Consider the following 22,709-nt stretch of genomic DNA (forward strand, 5'->3'; position numbering starts at 1 on the left):
CATTTTAGCGTAGCACCAGCCGTATCAGTGATGCCGAATGCTTGGGATATTCTGTAACTGTCATTTTTAGAGGGTGCCTGGTTTGAGCCCAGTTCTGTGCTCTCTGAAGTTGCTGAGAGCTTTGCCATTGATTCTGCTGAAAAAGACACGTTAATACAGTAACCGTGGAGAGCAGAAGTAGTGGTTTGTAATCGTAGAGTGTTTATATACAGTGATACTTATTTTTTTTTCTCATCTGTTTCAGCCGAACAAACTTGTTCACCTTGGAGCAACAGATATTGGTGATTTGAGATTTGAGCTCATACCCCACTGTTCCTGCGCAAGCAAGGACCAGAAAAATGAATATCCAGGGGAAAGGCTTCCCCTTGGACCTCGGAGGAAGCTTCACTGAAGATGCTCCGAGGCCACCGGTTCCTGGTGAGGAGGGGGAACTCGTGTCCACGGATCCAAGGCCAGTTAGCCACGGTTTCTACTCGGGTAAAAGTGATGTGGTTAGAAATGAGACGTCCACGGCAACACCAAGGCGCTCCGATTTGGATTTGGGGTACGAGCCCGAGGGGAGTGCTTCGCCAACTCCACCCTACCTGAAGTGGGCCGAGTCACTGCACTCCTTGCTGGATGATCAAGACGGTATCAACCTCTTCAGGACTTTCCTGAAACAGGAGGACTGTGCGGATCTGCTGGACTTCTGGTTCGCCTGCAGTGGCTTCAGGAAGCTGGAGCCGTGCATGTCTAATGAGGAAAAAAGGCTCAAGCTGGCAAAAGCCATTTACAAAAAATACATCCTCGACAACAATGGCATTGTGTCCCGGCAGATCAAACCGGCCACAAAAAGCTTCATCAAAGACTGCGTCGTGAAACTGCAGATTGACCCTGACATGTTTGACCAGGCCCAAACAGAGATTCAGTGCATGATAGAAGACAATACCTACCCTTTGTTCCTTAAGTCGGATATTTATTTGGAATACACAAGGACAGGTGGGGAAAGTCCAAAAATTTATAGCGATCCAAGCTCAGGGTCTGGGACAGGTAAAGGGCTACCCGGTTATCTGCCGACTCTGAACGAGGACGAGGAGTGGAAATGTGACCAAGAGGCCGAGCCAGAGGCCAGCAGGGACTCGGCGCCTTCCAGCAGGCTCACGCAGAAGCTGCTTCTGGAGACGGCCACCCAGCGCGCCACCTCGGCTCGGCGCTACAGCGAGGGGAGGGAGTTCAGGTAGGTGAGCGCTGGGGCAGCGTCCCCTCTGCGGGTGCCTCCAGGGAATGGATCAGGGAGCAGCCGCGGGGGTGATGGAAAGCCTTGGAGGACCTCGAGTGGTGGGGAGCATCCACATCGGTACAGGATGGTGTCGTGCGGGCGCTTTGGTGGAATGCAAAGCTTTATTTGAAAGTAGTCACAGGTTATTTTAAGGGTGACTTTGGTCGTTCCTGTCTGGTTGCCCCAAATCATCCCTGCAGCATGTTCCTTCCCTGGGGAAACTGCTGCTGGACGTGGCCTGGAGGCAGGTAGGGCTTGGCGGGCAGTGCAGAGCCGTGGGCAGTCCTCGTGCATATGCGGGGAATCAAGCGAGCTTCAGGTTCAGGTTGGCCGTAGCCTGCACCGGCAGCAGGTCAATGTTCAGTTACAGGAAGGCAGGCGAGTACAGCTCGTGGTAAAACTTCTTGTAAATACACCAGGAAATTGTTGTGATGAGCCAGAACTAGAGGCTGCAGGAAGCTTGCAGGGGATACCCTCACCTCTGTAATGTTCATATGGGTCATACGGGGATGCAAATGGTGCTGCTTTGCACACAAAGATTCCCAGCGCTGAATTCTAGCAGTGTCAAAGTCAGAATCACTGAATCCAGTTAAAACCGTTCCGGGCTGCAGCTCTTCCCTTCATCAAAGTAATTGCTGGGTTTTTTTAACTGGAGGAGTTGCACAGTTTTGCAGCCTGTTTTTTTTCTGGGTCCCCCACCCACTTCCAGCCAACATAGATTTTGAAACTTGCTGAGAGCTCAGTTAAAATTCCAGACAATTAACTTAGCAGGGAGCTCTCTGGGATCAATAAGCGTGTGTGTGTCTAACCCTTGCTGAATCAACAGAACCCGGCCAGAACACATTCCTACTTTTTTTTTTTTTTTTTTTTTAAATAAAATCTCCTTGTTTTAAGACCTGCTTAGGCTAAAATCTGACGCTTTGTGAAGATTACGAAATGAAGTAGCTGAACTGTCCTCTTCAAAGCCGTCTGCCTTATGAAAAGCATTTCTGTGTTTAATCTCTCTCGGCCGTCCCTTTAGGCTGGCAGCTGGAAACGCATCCCGCCCCGCGCAAGGTCTCGGCGCCTTTCAGCTGGCAAAATGTTTTCGGTTTGATTCTTGTTTTCTTATAGATTTTGAGGAGGGGATGTTGCATGTGAAACTCTTGGGGAAAAAAAAAAAAGGAATTCATGTGGACTCCCGCTGTTTTAATCAGGAGTCGGAAAAACAAAATCCCATGGTCTTGGGACTTTCCTGTGGAGTTAATAAAAACCTTGAATGTTTCTTGAAGTGCGTTTTCACTAAGCAGTCAGGTACTCACCATAAGAGAAGGATTAGAAAAGTCTACAATTTAAGTAACTTTTTATTTAAGCGATAATGGCTTTAAGACTGAAAATAACTTATTTGAGGTTCAGCTGTGTTTAGTTTCCTTACTAAAGCAGGTAGCAAAAACCTGCATGCAACACTGCGCTCCTGAGCTCCGGCTTCAGAAAAAAAATGCACTTTACCCGTTATCTGAATATATCTGTGCCAGATTTTAAAATGGTTTAAGAAATGTGCTGTGAAATAGAAGTGTTTTGGAGTAGAGTTCCTCAGTCTTGGGCATTTTCATACCAGATTGGAACAACATGAAATAAATCTTTACCTGGGGGATGGAGGTCAGAAAAAATGCATTACTATTAATTTGTAGTGTCCAACAGCCTGTCATTGTGGCTACTGACGCTTCGTTGACCTGTTGGGTAGGGAGGCACGGAAACGTTTACCGTTCTCACCAGCACAGGAGTCATTTCTCAGCCTGGAGTAACTGAAGATAAGTAATAATTTTATTTTTTAAATGTTGGTATGTGAGCTCTAGTAGCGTCCAGAGCATCGCCGTGGAAGATGCTGCCGAACTGCGTAATCTCTGCATTTTTTATTCTAAAAAATCTGCTGAGATACTAATTTATGAGGTGATTGTTCCTCTTTGTGCAAGAGCTTGTGGTTGAATTAACTTACTTCCCAGATGTTGTATAGCAATAGCTGTCTTGAATAAGCTGGTTTTTAAACCATAGCATCTTTATCCTGCAGATCTTTTTGTTCATATACTTTCTCACCTGAGTAAGAGCGCTGGAAGCCAGCAGAGCTATTTGCAGCAAGAAGCAATAGCTGCGTGCAGCATTTGAAAGGCTGGGTCCCAATTTATTTTGAAAATTTCCACAAACCTTTTTTTTTTTTTTGTGTGTGTATGTATGGAAGAATTTCTTGTTTCTGTTCTTGAGGGAATGTTGAAATAAGCTGTTTTGCATTATATCTGAGGGCCTGTTTAATCTTCCCAAGATTGAACTTCTATTCCTTGGCTTCCATGGAAACCCTAAATAAAGAGGAATCTGAGCAAATGCAATAGAAGTATTTCTCTGTTAGCAAATGAGCATCTTGAATTGACTCCAAATTTTTTGCAGCAGAAAGTTCATAAATCTTGATGTGGTGGCTGTGCTCTCAGGAGAGCAAACATAAAAAATTCCTCAAACAGCAGAAGACAACCCGTTATTAACATTGGATATTTTGAAGGTGTGCAAATGTGCGTGCCTATGTGAGAATATCCCGAAGCCAAAAGCATCGCCGTTACCCACTGTGTTTTTGTATGCGTAGGAAAAGGCCAATAGTCATTATAGTTAGGCTCCTGCAAATTAATTGGACATTGGTTATGGATCAGTGAACTTCAAAGCGGGTAACCCCCGAAGATCTCGGGCATTAACTCGCAGCTTCCGAAAGTGACACTAACGTGGTTGTGAGGGCGGCTAAATCGTTCATTAACCTTCTTCTGACATGCCGGGACAGCGTTCCTCGGATCCGAAGAGCAGAAATTAAACCTGTGCCTGAGAACCGCCCTGCAGCCTGGTTTTTGAGTGCTCCAGGAAAAGGCACACATCTTAAAAAGCTGGAAATTTTGTGTTTGATGGTGAAAGGTCACAGTTGTGTCTTTTGTCGGGGTGCGTTTCTTCTGACATCTCTTTATCTTTGCGTCGGAAGGGGTTTCCCCCCCATTCCCAAAGCGCTGGGGAGCAGTGCTCACAGCCGTTGCCTTTGCTTTCTTCCCGTGGTGGAAAGCAAGAAGAGCGTACCATCTTTCGTCTCTTCTGAAAGACCAGCAAGCTGGGAGATGTAGGTTGATTCTGCCAGTTGTTTTGGGTTTTGACCCGTGTTGTGAAGTGCGCAACATGTTGAAAAGGAGACCTGGGGGATGGTTATGAGAGGACATGTGGTGGTAGGTGAGGTCTCCAGTTGTTGGACATTGGGGAATTTTGTGGTGGAGCTAATAGGCATGGATGGAGAAATTTCCCAGCCAGCGCTTTGATATACATGTGGTTTGGGTTTTTTTAAAGGAAGTTGGCTACGTGATCTAAGCTTCAGTTTTCAGAGTGCTGAGCTGACTAAGCTCATGGCATTTCACAAGTGTTGGTGGTTCAAATGAAAAGGATGGGTGATGCGGTTCTCCACCGGGGCTGGTAGAAATCACCAGGAGAGTCCTCATGCTTGTGCCCACGTACTGGCAGCCTCCCTGGGCGCGCATGAGAGCAGCTCTCCCCAAAACGTACAGCCAGCGCTTCTTCATAACGGGTATGCAGAGAAAGCAAGTGGAGAAAGAACTGAAGGAGCTTTTGGAGGGATGTGACAACTTCTGGTCTGAGGCGGTGCAATGACAAACTGTAACGTGAAGAGGAACAGCGTAGGCTGGTTAAGGGGAGATGCGGGATCTCTCCATTGCTTAGGTGGCGTAAACGGTCCAGCAGTCAGAAGCTGGGCCTGCATCATGAAGAAGCTAAAATTTAGCTGGCAGACCTAATTTTGAGGTTTGCTGGTTCATTCGTAATTAAATATTAAATTGCACACTTCTGACTCAAGACTGTGTGGTGAAGGAATCGGTGTTAATTGTACCGAATGGGTGGAAAACTGGGGATGTAAAATCACAAATGCTGATGCAGGAGCAGTCTGCGTTTAGAAAGTTCAAGGCATGCGTTACTGTCTTACCAATGCTTCTTTTAACTGACGAAGCAGCATGTGAATCTTGGAGCTAGGCTACTGGAGCTTCATGAGAGGTTGGTTGCTGGAAAAAACCAGCTACTAAATGTTATACTCTTATGTAAAGGTGGAAAGAAAAGCTTTGGATGCTTAGCTTGACTTAGCTGGAATTAAAATTGCTGGGCCCGTAACACCACTTGTAATCGATACAAACCTATTTGGAGTGTGTGGCTATTTCCAAATTTAAAGAAAATAAGTTACAGAAGAATAGTTATGCTTCTGCATTGTTCTTGAGAGAAGTCAGTGAGTCTAACGGGGAGGTGGGGTCTGATGCTAATAGCGCTAAGTGGTAATTTAGTGACTAGAGCGCTGTAAGATATACAAGACAAAGACTGATGGTGGTTTTGCACAGAAGTTATGCCAGCTTTTTTAAATACATTGTTAAGCTGATGAAACTTCTACATGGAAATGCTTATATTAACAGTGTAAAGTATTTATACTGGTGGTTGCCAAGTTTTAAAATGGATTTTATTTGAAGAAGAATACCTTTTGTGCCCATAGCTTTGCCTCTACACAAATCAAGATGAAGAAGTGGTGTATTTGTTGTTTGGTTATGGATCAGTGCTTTGGCTTCTTTTTAAGACAGGTAGTTAAGCTTTTAGCACTCTCTTTTGATAAATGAATAGCGTTTTCTCCCCTCCTCCAGCAAACAGCTACCTTATTTTGTTGTGATTGAGTTTTACTTGGGTTACAGAAGCTTTTCTCTTAAAAGAATGAAAGGGGAGTAATAGCCCCCTCTTTTTGGTGCTGGGGAGGTTCATATTGGACATGGGGGAAAAAAAAATCTTCATAAGGAGCGTGATGCAGCCCAGGAACAGGTCACCAGAGGGGAGGGGATCGCCATCCTTGGAGGGCTTCACGGCAGGGTTAGACAGAGCCGCAGCCCCTCTGGTCCAGTGTTGGCAATGGTCCGATTCTGATGCACACTTAGAATGATGGCACAAACCATGAGATACTGTGTTTTGAGAACTGGGTTGGAAGTCGGGCTCGTTTGGGTTCTTCCCGGTTTCAGAAAGAATTGGGTGCTAAAAAGCCAAATGGGAGCTGAACCGATCCCAAGACACTGAGAAGTGCACCTAGGAGGTGGGCCACGGAGTGGGTACACCTTGGTTTTGATCTGCCATTCAACTTCAGCTTGGCTTTATGTTTTAAGCGTTTCTTTGTTGTTGCTATAATGGACTAATCCCTTGAATAATTAGTTACCATTGGACATTTTAAAAATGACTGCCTCTTGGATGTTTTCCTTTAATAGTCTGTTAGATCCTGGATTTATTAACTATTGAGACAGACTGTGAAATCCTGTTATGCCAGGCTTTCTTGGTGGAAAAGGGACTGAGAAGGGTGTGGGGGTGCTGGGGGAACACACGCTGGCCGCGTGTTAGGGTAGAGCTGTTGACTTCCCCACCTTCCCAAGCCGTGCAAGAGGTCCTCCTGGCCCGCTGGGCTGGGTCGCTGGCTGCCGGAGCACACCGTGGCTGTGGGTCATCCCTAGGTTTGGGCCTTCAGAAGGTGCTCCAAAAAGTTACAGCACTGTGGCTGCACAGTGCGAGGCCACTCATGCAGTCACTGTGCATCTAAAATACACTGTGGGCCTGCTTTTATTAGAATCAGTGGAGAAGTCTGATTTCAGAAGTGGCTGTATGTGTAGTGCAGAAAATTGCCGAGTTTAAAAAAAAAACTCAGAACGAAGGTGCTGATATCCTAAATCAGTTCCTGGAAGTATCATTGGATTATTAGGCTCATCCTTAAATCCATTAAGCAAATTACAGTTAATCAGCCAAATAAAAGAAGAAAGATCTTTTGCAAGGCCCTGTCTTTTGAGCCACATGCAGAAGCTGTAGTAATATTTTAATTTTCTGTCTGTCAGTGAATGTGTTCAATCATTTCACTTCCTTATGTGGAGGACTTGAAATTAGAAACTGAGGTTAATTATCTGCACTAAATGAAATATGTGAAGCCCACAAAAGCAAAAACCTTCACGATTTGGTATGGTCTGTTAAGCTAGGCAGACTGTTTCAGAAGGAGAGGGGTTATTTTTTCCTGGTTTTGTTCCGATTGAAGGGTTTTAGTCACAGTAATTGAAATGATTAAAAAGTCAAATTGCTGGTGAATATAATTCTGAGCATCTTTCTGAAAAGACTTGACACTTGGTTGAGAGCAGGGGTTTGCTCTGCCTGGTGGTGTGGAGCAGCCGGGATTGTGCCGTCCTGGCATGGGTGAGGCCCGTTGTCCTTGGTGCCTTGTTATCAACCTCTTCCATGGCAATGGGATGTCATAGCTCTGCTGCTAGGCTAGGGGAGGTGATTTGGAAGTGGAACAATACAGGAGAGCTATGCTTTTGAGTGTATGAGATATAAAACAGGTCCAACACCATCCATCCTAATGCCAGTAATTAGCTAATTACTGCCTGCTTCACTTGAAAGTGCAGCTTTGGACTCTACAAAGAAGACAGTCCTCTTGGAAATACACCATCCCCAGCGGTCAGCTGGTTTTGGGGTGATTCGTTTGTTGAGGGTCATTTTTTCCCTAGTGCTGCAGTACACATGTGGATCAGGTTTGAGCTGCTCTGGGGGCTGCAGTGCCCATCTCTGCTCATCGGGGCAAAGGTGCCCCTTTGCTGGTGCAGCCCTGAATCCCCTGCTCGTCATCTGGGCACTTCAGGAAAGGTCTCTTCTGGAGACGCGCATCTTCTCGTTTCCCTCTGCCTTGTGCCAGAGCAAGCTGCTTTGCCCGAAGTCACGCTCAGAAATTAAATTGCAGTAGGTCACACTGGGGTGTAAAAGCAAAACCATCATTACTCACAGCCCGGGTCCGAGTTCTTTACTGTTGTTACTGCACTGATGAATTTAAGTAGAACCGTTGCAGTTTTAAGTCAGATTATCCAAACTCTATAAAACCCACATGGAAATTGGATTTTTCCTTTGAAGACTCCAGAGTACACTTTTGTGGTAAGACCTGGAATTTTTTGGTCCTGTGGGCCCCAAGATACAACCTGTCCTTAAAGTACCAGCTTTTAGAAGGTCTTTAGCTGATCTAAATAGCTAATAGATGAATAGCTTTCACCTATCCTGATGAAAAAAAGTGGAGGGAGGGAAAACTATAGCTAGAGGAAAAAACCTCTTTGAAATACCCCAGTGAGACCTACTGGTTAGCACCAGGACCTCGTATTAGTCCCTGGACCCACCTCCAGAGCTAGTGACCAGAAGCTACTGGGTTTTATTCTTCTTTCAACCCTCCAAGCCCCACATATTCCCTGTCCTGTTGTAGACTGGAGAGTCTCAGTCCTCCCCCTCTCTCCATTTTCATTTTCCTTTTTTCTGGAGGTTTAGGTTTTTTGTTGTTTGTCTCCAGGCTGTGTTCATAGAAATGCTGGTGCTGGAAGGAGGAGAGCGGTAGGCCTGGGGAGGTGGGGTTGCCTTTTTTTCAGCAGTCTACATTTAGAGTGGGTTAGCTCTGCTGGAAAACCGTGCCTTTAGTGTTCAACAGATTTACCCTTTCCAATCATAAATTCTGGTCTTTTTCTTGGCTGGAAATCAGCTTTTCGGACTGGGTGAGATTTATCTGGAAGAGGGGCTTCCTTGTTCTGCCATTGCTGCCAGCCTGGTCCAGGCGGTTGCTTTGGGACCTCCATCCAGTGCATGTGTTCACGTGGGATCCGTCGTTTTCTAGCTGAGGACCTCTCCAAGCTTTCACAAGCAAAGTACAAATCGGAGCCGAGTCATAGGAGAGCTCCTGGGAATTACAGGTGGGATCCAAGGAAGGAGGTGTGGGGACTCTGTATCCAGCTGTAGCTACTGGGTTTGATTAACTTTCTCCTGGCTCTGCCCCACGGAAGTAAGAGCTGTAAAACCATTTGGCACCAGACATGCAAATGAGAGCTGGGCTGAAGCGCCTGTTACCCTCCAGGATCCCAAAAGAGGAATCAACAAATAGAAATTATTCTATTAGCAGGGGCAAAGTTCACAGGTTAACCATCGTGTCAAATCAATGAAATACAGCCTTGATGTCCTGCACAAGGGCTTTATTGTGTATAAATAAGAGTGCCGGAGCAAAGACAGCAAGTTCTTGCACTGTAACATTTGCAGCGTGCTGAAGAAAGGGAAGCTCTGTGCAGATTGCAGCACAAAATGCCTCCTTCGCGCATCAGCTTCATTCCTACTTCAAAAGATTGTAAAACATGACCTTGGAACCTTCTTGCTCTCCTTATGGCCCTACCCAGATTGGATTTCCATAGGTCATGTATTTTTTATTTTTTTAATAAAAAGTTGGGGTCTTTGGCTAAGAAGGCTTGTCTTTGTACTTTTAATTCAGTCCATGTGACTGTCATAACATTTATTTCTTAGGAAATGAAAAATGTTCCTTCTTGAGCAAAGCCACAAAAGAAAGCTGTTGGGTATGCTGGCAACCTCAGGTGTGTGCAGCATGTGTCTTCTGCTGATCTGCTAGCACTGGATGAAGACCATCACCCCTTTTTTGCTTGGTCCAAGGCTCTGCCAGGAAAAGAAAGGGCAGAAGCTGCCTTCTTTGTTGTGGAAGTATTTATATTTAATGCGTCTTTGAACATCTGCACATTCAGAGAAGCTCTGTTTTCCTCTCTTAGGAAAAGCTACTTTGAAAAGGCTCGCTTGACACTCTTCAAGATGGGCCAATGCTGGCAAAAATAGATGAGCTTGAAACAAGGTGGAAATGGGCAGCAAAGGATGTGTGGATGTGTCACTGCAGCGTAGGATTTGTCACGTTGTAAAACAGCGTTGCGGTTTTCCCCTCCAGATATAGGCAGCGAAGTTTGTGACCCGGGGGTGATTTGAGTGCTGCTGGCTGGGGAAATTAGCCCAACTGGAGGCATTTGAGAAGGCTGAGCATCCTGCTGTCCACAAGCGGTGGTTTTGGGTCTTCCCCAGAAGAGGCAGGAGGAGCCTGCTAAAACTGATCCATAAACTTTCCTCCTTCTGAAGAGAGGAAGCTTTCCAAATGGGCATGGGAAAAACTTTCCTTTAATAATCCTGGAGATAACAGGTCATGAAGCTTCACCCAGCGATTCTTGCGCAATAACTTGTGGTCAGGCTGAAGTGTCTATTTTAGAAAGGCATCCAAGGGATGGGAAGTCATGCAGCATTTTTGTTATCTCTTCCCGTGGTTAGTTACTCTCACTGTTCTCAGTGTGTTCCTTATTGCTCCCTTCAGTTTTTTTCCAGCTTCAGTTTCTAGCTGCTGGGTTTTGGTGGGACTTTACTCACTTTAGTGGCTCCAAATACCTTTGCATGTCTGAAAAAAAACCCTACTGAATGGGTGTGAATGTTCTCCTTAAGTGGCAGCAGCTTTGTTATGGAAGGCCCTTTGGTTTTATTAGACTTTTCAATCCACCGGTTGACTGTTAAACAAGCCGTAGCTTGTCATGGTTGACAAACCTTCACTCTGGTCTCAGACCTAACCTACCAGTTTAAAAGGCAGTATTCTTTTGTGTGCAGGTTTCTGGGTGGGGACCATCGGGCTTCTAAGGGAAATTAACTTGCGGCCTTTCTTTCCCCCTCCCACCTCAAATAAATTAAGTTTTATGTTAACTGTTCTGTCTTTTCCAAAGGCCAAAAGGAAATGTCAGCCTATTCTTTAGGTTTTCTGCTACATGCTAAGAGTGCAAGTAGGTGGGAATATGTAATTATATTAAAAACAAAACAGCTGCACGATCAGTGTCAGCCACTGAAGATAAAATGTAGAAAGTTTTTTTTTTTTTTTTTCAAATGATTCATCCATAATTATTTAAAAACACGTTGAATTTATTCTTAAGCTTTGGAGAAGAATTCTTGCAAGGCTGGCGTTTGCCATCCGTGATGTTTATACACCTGAGTAAATGCCTGTCTCAGCAGTTTGTCAGTGTTGAGTGCTCCAGATCTAAATCCCTTCAAAGGTAAACCCAGCACACCTTTGTCTCTGCTGGCCTTTCCGTCTCCAGAGCTTTGGCTGGTGAGGTAGAAACAGTCGTAGCAGTGGCTGGCACTACGACAGGCAGGGTGCTGAGGCTCACACCGTTTTAATAACTGTTTTATGTAGATTTGCTCTCTGTAGGTTTGGGTGGCAAAGGTTGTAGCAGCTGGATGAGACAAATACACTGATGGGACTGGTGGAGAGGTGGTTGGGGAGCAGCTTTGTGTGCCCACCGCCACGGCAGCCAGGCTATGGGCTATGTCTGCTCTCCTCTTTTTACGTCCCTTCAGCAGTATCTGTTGTATGGATTGTAGTGGTCCGGGGAAGAAGGGAGGGAAGCGCCTTTGGATGGTCCCTCTGGGATGCGGCAGGCTGGCCACACCTGATTTTAGGGGCGTTGGAAGGTACGGTGCTTTTCCTCGTGGCGTGTCGTTGCAAGTGCTGCTGTTTCCTGCCCAACAGGGCAAAACTCAGTATTTTTATTTTCGGCCCCGTGGTATTCAGGAGAAGGTACCCTGCGCTGAGAGAGGGGTGTTTTTCACATGCTGTCTCTCTGTGATTGCCAAGAAGTTGGAAATGCGCTACACTGAACGGCCTGAAAATTGTTCGGGGTTGTTGTTGTTTTTATGCTAACATAGCACTCTGCCCGACTCACCGGCCCAGATAAGCATCCGCGCAGGGCAGGGCTCTTGCCCACGTGGCCGCAAGGGCAGCCGGCACCGCAGTGGGTGTCACTGCTCAGCAACCAACGCCTTGCAGTTTCGTCAGGCTAGGGGTGCGTTTTTCCTTCAGTGAGAGGCACGGCACGGATGCCTGCTGCAGCCTGCGCTGCCTTTCGCTTTGCTCCACTGCAGCGGAGCAGGGAGAGGAGGGAAAGGATCTCTGAGACCGACGAGTTGCATCTTTGATCCAGACGTTAGCAGGGTGCCCTCAGTCCCTGGGACAGTTCACTAGTCAAGCTCCACTGCTCCATCACGCTGCTTGGATGGAAGAGATGAGCAAATTTGAGGAAGGCAAAAACCCCAGTGCTTGTTCTAGCCCCTCTCCTGCTCAGCCCTGCTGCCTGCAGCTGCAGCTTTAGTCAAGAGCTCAAGGAGGCTTTTCTGATCCTGCAGCAGTCTTGGCAGAAAAGTCAGCTGGCCCTACGTTGATCTGTTTTCCTTTCTTGATGCAGTGCTAGAGCTGCTCTCCTTGAGATCCGACTGTCCCTTGCAAATATCATTGACTTGGGCACTCTCAGCCTGGGAGTGGTGACCTGATACCCGACTGATTTTATAGTGAAGATGCTGGCCTTGCAGTCCTCTAGTGCCTGCCCACAGCTCTTCCACATGCTCAGAAGGGTCGATGCTTCCTACAGCTCACTGGATTTGCGTCCCCAATGGTAGGATACACTTGAGAGGCAGCAGTTGCTTGGGCTCAGCAAGGTCATCAGGGTTTTGGTCCCTGATGGTGACGCCCTGAGTCAGCTCTGCGTGGATTGCTCCCTTTCTCACCTCATGTAGGTTCTGCTGTCTGGAGCCATCAACCACATTGCCAGCAGTCAAGCTACGAGCAAGCCTTTTTCTTTGCTAATTGCTGCCTGTGGCTTGGCACCAGCAATGTCAGAAACCCTCCCAGGTAGCCCATCTTGGGCTGTGGACTTGGGTGTAGCGTGTTGCCTCGGGTGGCACGAAGTAGCATAATCCTCTCACTTCCCAGCGTTGGAAATCATCCTGGAAGCCTGAGCTGAAGAAAGAGGGTGGGACTGGAGCCAAACCTCTCGATCCAGATGGGACAGTAGTGGCAGGAACACCTATTGTCCATAAAGGTGTTGCCAAGCCACAGAAGGCAATTAGCAGGGAAGAAAAATGTACTTCCTTTACAATTTGAATTTTAAAAATAGTTTTTCTTTTTAAATTGAGCATACATACATTGATATGCCAAGTAGGCAAAATTGGGATTGTAAGAACAAGCATCTGAAATTATCTAGCTCGTGTAGTTAGCAAGTTAATGAAACAGGCAGGTTTGTCAAACGGGATTATATTCAGTCCTGAGCGATAGCCGAGTGTGAACAGGATTCATAACATCAGGTTACTCTGCGTTTGGCATAGAGGGCAAGTAAGACAGTCCTGGAGTATGGTAGAGAGGTCTCTTTCTAACCATATTGTTGCCAATGCACTTATGGTGGAGATAGAGTTTGAAAATAAATCTTTACTCCTTTTTAGGGTCAGCTGTTCATGTTGCAGATCTAAACTGTGTATTAAACCGTCAACCCCTTCAGGCCTTAAAAAGGTTTTCATAAGCTCTCCCTTTCATATAGGGGACCCTTCTGCACCAAGTCCCCCTCCCCAGCTGACGTTGCAAGCATGGTTTATATTTGTGCTAGGCTGCTGGATTTCACCTTTCACTGTCATAGCACTCGGTGCATCAGTTCCCTCTGTATTGTTGTATTTTGAGTGAATTTGGAAACAGAGCAGGATTTCAGTGGTGGGGACCTCAGGGGTGGGAAATCCTTCTCAGGTGCTGGGGGGGAGCATGGAGATGGGGAGCAGCAGAGCGGCGGTGCCATAGGAGGGGAGGGCAGTGGGGAAGCATCGCCTGCAGTCTGCGACCTGCAGCGATCCAGGCTTGAGGAGGTGGAATAGAGAAAAAAGTAGATGGTGTGGCCCCACGTTAGCTGGGGACCTGCTGACCGTGTGAGCTGTTTGAGGTCAGAGTGCCCTCCGAGTCCCAGAGGAGTGCCTTATTAGCGCTTTACTATCCTTCCTATCTCTGGCTTCCCATATAGACAAAACAGGCGTGTGTCATTTCTTGGGGAGAAGTGTGTGGAAGCTTGTCCCAGGCTCTTTAAAGCACGTTGTTGGCTTTCCTTGAGAATCCTTCCTCCTTGCTCTTCCCGTGGTCCCTGTGATGCAAGATCAGAAAAGGCTGTTCCAGTATCTCACCATAGCTGATCGTAAGTCTACTTCTCTCACCAGATTTCTTAAAATACTCATGTTCTTAGTAAATACATCAGCCATGGCCACGTTACCTAGTGCTGACAGTAGTCCTGCTTCAAGCTGGAGGTTGGACTACTCTGCTCCTCCAGAGGTCCCTTCCAACCAATACTGCCGTGATTTTAGTTTTTAGTTAACCAGTAAGCAGATCCTCCTCTGTCATATGCATGTCTGAAGGACTTCTTCAGCTTCTATGCAACAACGAGCCCCGCAGAAATTCATATACTCATACGGCTGACATAATGGCACTAACAGCTGGACTGGTGGCCAGGAGACAGGGAGCCATCACTGGAAAGAATCGTGAAATACAATACGAGAGCCTTGCTCTGAGATAAAAGTGTAGTTCCAGCAACCCAAGCCACATAGGCAAGGAAAAGCATTTTTTTTTTTCCCCCAAAAATACGTGTTGAAAGTGAGGGATGAAACTGCCATACTATAACAGCCATCTACACTAGGTCATGTCCTTGTCCATCTCTCCTCCTCTGCACCTCTAGGGGTGTTTTTAAATCCCCTGTCTAAAAGGTTAAGCTTTAAAAATGAGAAAGGTATGTTTCCTTTCCTCTCAGTCATTTAATGATTTTTAATTTGCTGTTTGATCCTGGTTCTCATGCATTGACTGCGTGGGAGCTACAGCATTGGGTTACAAATAAAGCAGGTGAGTGTTCCTTTAAAAACTATAAGGCTTAAATCAAATCATGCAGTATTGAAATAGAGCATATTTTTTCAAATAACAGAATGAATGGATTTTTTGTTGGTGGTGTTTATTGGTATGCACAGTAGGATCCTCCCATGTTCTTAAATATCTGATCTAAAATCTGTTCTCCTGGTGGTGAATTTCTCTTTGCAGCATGGTGACCAGAGGTCCTGCATCTCGCCTCTGAGGCCAGTGAAGGTGGGAATGGGCAATGTACTATTTTTAGAAATCAGCAGTGATACATTCCAGGAACTCCTGCGGTATTTTTCAGAACCGAGTTTGAAGGTTTTAAGTACAGATAGGGAAATATGTCATCTGTGTAAATTGCTCTAAATTATCTGCAATTTGTTGGGAGTTGCCATTTCTAAGTGCTTACTGCAACTCTAGATATTTGAGGAAGCTTTTGATTATCCTGAGCTTGTAAAATGTAATTGGCTATTTCTTAATTGTTGTCCTCTGTGAAGTATAATTACCTGTAATGTAGAGCTTTTTATTTGTCGATGCCGCAAACAGGAAATCAAGAGTGTCTGATTGAGATAAGTTTGGGAACTCCACCATGACTTGTAATTGCATCAGGTGACTTGTTTGTACTGGAACTGGTCTCTCCTGTAAAGTCCTGGAGGCCTTCAAAGAACCTAGAAACCTTAAATACTGTCTTTGTCTTGTTGTGCAGGAGCCTGGGTTGTACTTTCCTAAAACACACTTCGAACAGCTACCATCTTCTTAGCAAGGTAGTGGCATCTCTTTGTTCTGACGTATTGCGTGAAGTTTCAGGAGGGATAGACTGAATTGAAATTCTGCAGTTAATCAGAAGATGTGGTAGAGCTTACCGACGTTCATGAATACTGTAGAGAAATCAGTTAATTAAAGCTTAGCAGCCTGAAGGAAGTTGATAGAGGATCCCAGTTTTCATCAGCACGTGGTGGTACCTGGATGTAGAGCAGAGAACAGGTCTTGAACGGCCATACCGAACTCGGATCTATTGCAGACTAAAGTATGTCTCCTCCCAGTCCAACATGTCTGCACAGGGAGTTGGTCCTCATGTCCCATTTGCTGCTGCCGCTCAGCTGCCCTTGACCCAATCGTGCTGGCATTCCTCTAGGACCAGGGCATGGGCTGGGAATGTGGGTCTGTGATGCTGGGGTGACGTGGTTGGGGGGTATGTTGCATGGCCAAGGTCCACCTGTAAACTTGCATCTCCCCGGGTTTGTGTCATGCTTGCTCATGCTGAAGCTTTCATTGTTGTCATCTTCCCAAGCTGCATCTGTCCTTGGTGGGGCATTAAACATTATTACTTAATTGAACTTAGACGTTATTGGGAATTCTTTGTTGTAGTTCTGGGTGGTTTTATGTTTTACAGCAGCAATAGGAAGTGTCAGGCAGGGTATGTTCACCCTTCTTTCATCTCCACCCAGGCCCGGCTGTGCTGAGCCCAAACGCAGTTCCGGGGTGCAGTGGAGGAAGATGTAATGTAGATTGACCAGTCTGGGATTTTACATTCGGTGTAAGGGGATGGAGAGACGTCAAGTGAAAATGAAAAACCCTCTCATTCTCCACTGCAGCCCTGGGAGATGCTGTGCCAAGACAGGCTGGTTTATGAACAACTCTGCTCCCATACCTGGGGCTTTCCAGAACTTTTGTGTACATGTGTTTTCCTTAGGTGCAGTCTGTAGGTTTAAATATCCTCCTCACTGTGCCTTAATAGCATGATGTAGACTTAAAACCGCTTGAGAGTGTCCTCCAAGAGTGCCTGGCCAATTCTGCCGCCCGAAAGCAGCAGCGCAAGCTTCCTTTGGAGGAACCTCCTAAAAACAAAACCTTAAAATAAAAACCCTCTTCTTGCTAAACTAACTCTCTGCAAACATAGAATTTTTTAGTCTTATTTTTGCTCTTTTGATGGAGAACCAGTGCCGAACAGTTCTCAGGGAGAGCGGTGAGTCAGCTTGCCCAACAGTGACTCTATTGATAGATGGAAGGAGTGGCGCTGAAGTCTGTCTAGTCATTGTTGGTGCTTGGCTGGAGCGCCGGGGGCTCCGAGGGCAAGCTCAAACACTTCTCGCCAGCCTTGGGAGATCAAACGCAATGAGTCAGGCTGCAGAAAATCATGATAGGCCCAAATTAATTAAATCATCTTTTTTTTTTTTTTTTTTTTTTTTTTTTAAAAACCCTGTTTTGAGAGCAGGCAGGGAAGGACACACATGCACCAGGGTGTGTGGGACCTGCCAGCTTGTGTCTCATTGCAAGTTGACTTCTCTTGCATCTCCTGAGCTGCTCCAGTGGTAATTCAGCCCATGCTCTGCTCTGAAGCAGTGGACCTGCCAACTTTCTCCTCTCTTGATAGCCTCACGTTTCTCAACTTTCTGTGTAAGGACATGAGGCAAAGCTGGAAAATAAACATTTAGCACCAACATACCACTCTTGCATATACCGTTTTCTGGTTATTTTTCAATTAAAAATGCATACAAGCCAGAAAACATTTCAAAAGGGGCTTTAATTCATTCTAATTTTTGTGTAATTTTGATCAAGGTGAGAGAGGTAGGAGATGGCCATATGGTGGGAAGTGCGGCCATGCTGCTGACCTACCAACGGCTTTCCCCCAGGTTTTCCCATCTCCTTTTCCCAAGGCATGGCTTGCTGTCGAAGATGGGGAACCACATCCATGAAGCCAACAGCTTCTGACAGAGCTTTGCCTATAAACTGAACCTTAAAGGTCATGGGCATGAAGGACCATATCCTATTAAAGCACTAGTTCTTCATGCCAGCACCAATATCCCATGCCATGCCTTGGGTTGGTACTGTCCCCTGTGCAAGAGCGAGTTACAATGGGCACTGAAGGCCTCGAACTTCACTTTGGTCTATTAAATGCAAGTGCCACACACTTTGATACCTCAGGCCATGCTGCCCCGAGCTTTCTTCAGGTGCTCTGAACACATGGTGTTCACCTCCCATCTCACCAGGCACCAGGAGCCGGCCAATTTTCAGCATAACGCACAATCTCAACTATTTTATTGCTTAATTTAGGCCATAAAGTCCCTTTGATGTGTTGTGTAATGCAACGTTCATTCTGAAAAAGTGGGTGGAGTAGCTTTATGGTATTATAAAAATAAATAAAATGCCTGGCAGGATTTTGAAACCACATGGTCATTCCTCCTCTCTCCGCAGATAAGTTGATTGTTGAGAGAGAAATCTTGCTTAATATCTAACTTTGGGTGATTTATTTCTCCAGAGTCCTTTCATCTCTAGCATGTATTGGGTTATCTGTGACTTCTAATCTGATTGTTTTAAGCGTGATCAAAGAAACCAAGAGAATGCACTTTATTTTCCCACTGTATGAACAGAATGCTGTTTGTACAGTGCATTACATCACCTGTTCCTGCTGCTCCTGAGTCCTGCACCAAATGGCTGCGGTATAAATAGAAAACAGAATGGACTTGTAGGGGGTGATGAAATTTGTTCCACTTGCCGAGTAAAACAGAGTTAACTCAACGAATGCTTTCTTCGCGCCCGACTCTACCTCAGCACACAACAACACGGGCTGAAAATGTTTGAAATAACTTGCTCTGTGCGGGGTATTGAGCCAGCATTCAGCAGCATTGAGGAGCCCCGCAGAAAATCCACAGGAGATGGCAGGCAGGGAGATTACCGTCGTTGAAATTGCTGGGATTCTTTCCAGGCTATGCAAAGAAAGAGGTTAGCCTTGCATCGGAGTCATCGTGTTGTTCTAGCTGCAATGGTCCATGGGCCGGGTCTGCAGGGAGGGGTAGTCTCTGTCCTTGCCCAGGCTTGGTGCTGCAGGATCCCTGCACATGTGGAGCTCTGTGCTGTCCCAAAGAAACCCCTCCGTTGAAAGCAGCTTGCTTTTGGACGGTCTGGAGGAGGTAGACCATGGGGACCCATCCAGTTGTTGCTCCAGGATGCAGACTGTGCATTTCTGGAGGATGAGCACTGAGGAGCGGCTCCAATTCATGCTGGAGGCCTAGAAGGTGCCTCTGAAGATGAGCCTGGGAGCTGTGTTTCTCTGCTTGCTGCTAAAAATCCCAAATTCAAGAAAAGGTGTTTATTTTCTGACATGTCTTAATGCTTCACCACCACATAACCTCAGAACTTCATGGAGGATGGCTGTCCTTCTCTCTGCAGCTTTGCCACATCTCCCCCCTGCTAACCTCTCCCAGCCTTTTCGGGGGCACTGAGCAGCATGTTCACTCCAATTATCTAATTGATTAACATATTTAACTTGTAACATTTGTTCTCAGCCTGTGTTTGACTTTCAGTTTCTTGCTTCTCTTGCAGACCAGGAGGGTAATCTGAGGACCTGAAAGCTTGCTTGCTAGCTTTTCCAAGCTGTAGCTGTTGACCTTAAAAAAAAAAAAAAAAATTAAAATTAAAAAAAAGCCCTCTCTCCTTACTGACCTTGCCTTGACACACCTACAGGCCCTCACTAAAATCCCACCCTGGGTAAATAGCTCACGTTTTTTATTCAGAGGCAAATTGCCATGCACCAATGGGTCAGGGAAAATCATTTGGGAGATAAGTGGTGGTTTTATCTTAAGCAATTAGTCCTTAGTGTTTGGTTGGGTTTTTTAATTTTCTAATTGGCTTGGAGGTTGTTCTTGTGCAGCATGTGGTCACTGTAGGAATACTCAACTTGCAAAAAATGGCTAAAACTTGTCTCCCCCACCCCATCCTGCCCCTGCCGCCCGTCTCTCTGGGAGGCTGAAAGCCACTGACATTGCTGACGTGCCATTACAGCAGGATGAGCTTAGGGCCACTATCTCCCTCTGTCAGCCTCCGGGTAGTGATCATCTGATACATGAAAAGGCTTTGCCCATCCATCATTAAGCTGCTGGTGGTTTTCTCTCTCTGTAGTCCCCAGGTTGAAAGAGCAGGAAGGAAGCAGGGAGAGGACTGAAGCATGGAGATTTCCCTTCGGATGCTGTCGCTGCGTGGGTTAGGGTCAGGATCTGCATGGCTTCAGCAGTGACGACTGCTCAGGCACGGCCGGGTCTCTGCCTTGCTGCAGCCATCACCCTGTGCAATGGGGAATTGTCTTTCTCCGAGCAAACCGAGCTGCTCTGCAATTTCTTCACGGCGAATCATAGGAAAATAAGTTTGTCCTTCTCCCTTGAAAGCTGTGCAGCACCAACTTGGGATTGACTAAATCTTTCAAAGTTTCCCTACGGGATGCTGAGCAGTGGGAACAACTATGCAGTTACCTCTTCTTGTCCTACCCACAGGTCTGCTGCTGCTGGCCAAAGCGGCAATACCGAGCTCGCTCTCCGGAGACTCGCTGGTAGCAGCGTGTTGCTTGCCTCAAGGTGATATTGCAAAGGTTGCTGTAGCCGAAACGCTTCTTGTTTATTGTTTGCACAGCAGTCGTGTTTGAAGGCCCCTGCTTGCTCGGCTGCAGGGGGATGACGGCGTTACGATTTGCATTAGGACGGGGGATTTTCCAGCCCTCAAGGAACAGGATCTTCCTTAGTGAAGTTTCAGCTTCCTTTTGGCATGGCTGGATGGTGGGCAGGGGCGGTCGTCTGCAGCGGCTGGGAAGCTCCTCTGTCTCTGAGCCCTTGTGGGGAAAAGGGACTGAATTCTGGGGTGTGGACTGATGAAGTGGTGAACTGAGCTCACATTACGGCTGTTTTATTGCTGCTATTGCAGATCTTAGAGGCGTCCGGTTGGACTCTGTGAGTTGATAGACGCACAGACCAGCACTGAAACAAACTGCATCTGCTTGAATTCACCAACTGGGATATTAGGGTTTAATCTCTGTAGTGCTCCCTCCAGAACAGAAATCTATATTTCAATGTGATACACTACTAGTTTTTCTTCCCCCAACTGTCTTATGCAAAAGCACTTAAGGAGTCACTTCAAAAGCATGCAGAGGTGTGAATTACAGCTGATGTAATTAATTTGTGTTTGTGGGCCTGGCCCCCTGCAGTCTAGGTGGTGTGTTGGGCTGGCAGTTAAGAAGAACAAAAGTCTAATCTTGGAGAAGATTAGGAATTCTTTGACAAAGGTTAAGCCAGGGCACTGCTGCCTTATCATTTGTACTGGTGTCCTGTGGCAAATCTGTAATTTAAGCCATGAACAGTAGGCAGGCTGTTCCTCACGCTAGCTTTAAAGCAGCAGCAGCATCCCTGCTCGCCTACCTGGTTGTTTGCAAAGCAAAGCCTTAGAAAATGGTTAGGCATAAAACAAGACCCGGGCAGCTCTAGATCCTAAAGTCGCTACAGGGGTGCCCATTGCAAGGACATTCAGAATCGGAGCCCGCTGTGTGACTTTTGAAGTCTCTCCTTCCCAAGGCCATCTCCATGCTGTTCCCTGTCTCTTCTGCTCATCTAATTCTCATCCCTCCCACCCTGGGGTGTGTGAGCAGCATAAATACTGTGCATCGACCAGGCGCTGCAAGGAGAGCTGGAGATGAAATGAGGAGGGAGGCAGAGGGACCAGCAGGCAGCTCCGAAACGGGGAAGCCAGCCTTGCCTTTCCTGCGGGCTGCCTTGGCATGCTGAGCCCCAGCCCGGCTGCAGCAGGATTTAGTCCCAGCACACTTCCAGCCAGCATGTCATGGCAAGCTTCCCCAAGCAGCAGTTTCCACTTTTCCTCTTTGGTGTCTATTGTTTTGTTATTTGGGGAACTGGAATCCATGATCAATTTTGAAACATGGTTAGCATTAGCCTCTGACGCAACAGGGTTGTGTTTTTTTTTTTTCCTTTCAGATTGGTCTGAGCCTGAGCCCATCTTTCCCTGGACAGCTTGAGGGGTCCACAGCTCTCCTGTGACCCACGCGCTCGGGCAGTGAGGCAGCGTTGTGTTTAGCGCTGAAAGACCATCCCGTTTAGTCTCAGCAGAGCCGCAAAGTGCTGGCTTGGGCTACATTGGGCAAATAATCACTTGATAGCAAGTGAGTTTCCAAAAGAGGGGGAGGCTGATGGCTTAGATTTAGTCACTTAATGAACAGCATCAGGAATAGATTACGTTCTCAATTATTTTGGTTTTAATCTAATGTGTTAATACCGTGAGGCTCTTTAGATGAAAATGTATTTCCAAGTTGCTTTAAGTATTTGCTAGCGTAGTAAGTTGAAGACATATGTGAAAGAAAGGGTCATCTGATGAGCTGCTATTGTTCTCTTAATTCAACCCACCCCATTTGGGCCACTCTGCATGAATGGCTTTGTGTTTGCTAATAAAATCATGCTATGTTCCCTGCAACACATGTTCTGCATGTCCCAGCTAGTCAGGAGCAGTAAAACCTTATTTTGTAGGTTTATAATGTTACCTTCTCAACTGTGGCTTCTTTTAGAGACACCAGTACTTCCAGGGTTGGCCTTGGGATGCTTGAGCACACAGGGGTGACTTTCAGAGCTGCCACAACCCTGTGCTTCTGGCACATCTTCCTCCTTTCCCTTGGTACCTTGGGCTCTTGCTCCCTGCATGGCTTGTCAGCGAGCGTGTGCACCTCCTCACCCAAAGGGTGCTGTGTTAGCACGTTGAACATTGGAAGAGAAATAGAAATGTGCCCCTTGGCCTGCATTCTCTGCTGTCTCCCCAATGTGTTTGGACGAGCCTGAGTTGCTTCTCAGGCTGGCTCAGAGAGGGTCCGAGAGTGGCTGCAGGAGCTGTGGCTGCTCCACAGCCCTTTTATCTGCTGGGCTTTGGAGACCCAAAGAGATTGTGGGAAGAGCTGTACTGTTGCATGAGCCCAGGAGAGATGCAACCAGCCTGATGGTTTCTTTGGGCAGTCCTTAAGACAGGGATGAAAAGCAACCTTCTGCCTTAGCACAGCATCTCAGAGGGGGCTGCTCTTAGCAGTTGGCTGGC

The 22,709-nt window shown here is 46.6% G+C and overlaps 1 protein-coding gene across 2 annotated transcripts in view; it reads left to right on the forward strand.

The window, feature by feature from the left end:
- Positions 1-338: 338 nt before the first annotated feature.
- The window catches only part of AXIN1 (axin 1), a gene marked incomplete at its 5' end in the record, with an annotated part of 71,884 nt that continues 49,513 nt past the window's right edge, over positions 339-22,709 (forward strand). For both annotated transcript variants that reach the window (XM_082312262.1, XM_082312263.1), the window contains one exon: positions 339-1,216. In XM_082312262.1, coding sequence (XP_082168388.1) covers positions 339-1,216 — 878 coding nt within the window. The remainder of the gene's footprint in view (positions 1,217-22,709) is intronic.

The sequence above is a fragment of the Platalea leucorodia genome, assembly GCF_965183815.1.
Source record: "Platalea leucorodia genome assembly, chromosome: 5".
Lineage (NCBI taxonomy): Eukaryota > Metazoa > Chordata > Aves > Pelecaniformes > Threskiornithidae > Platalea > Platalea leucorodia.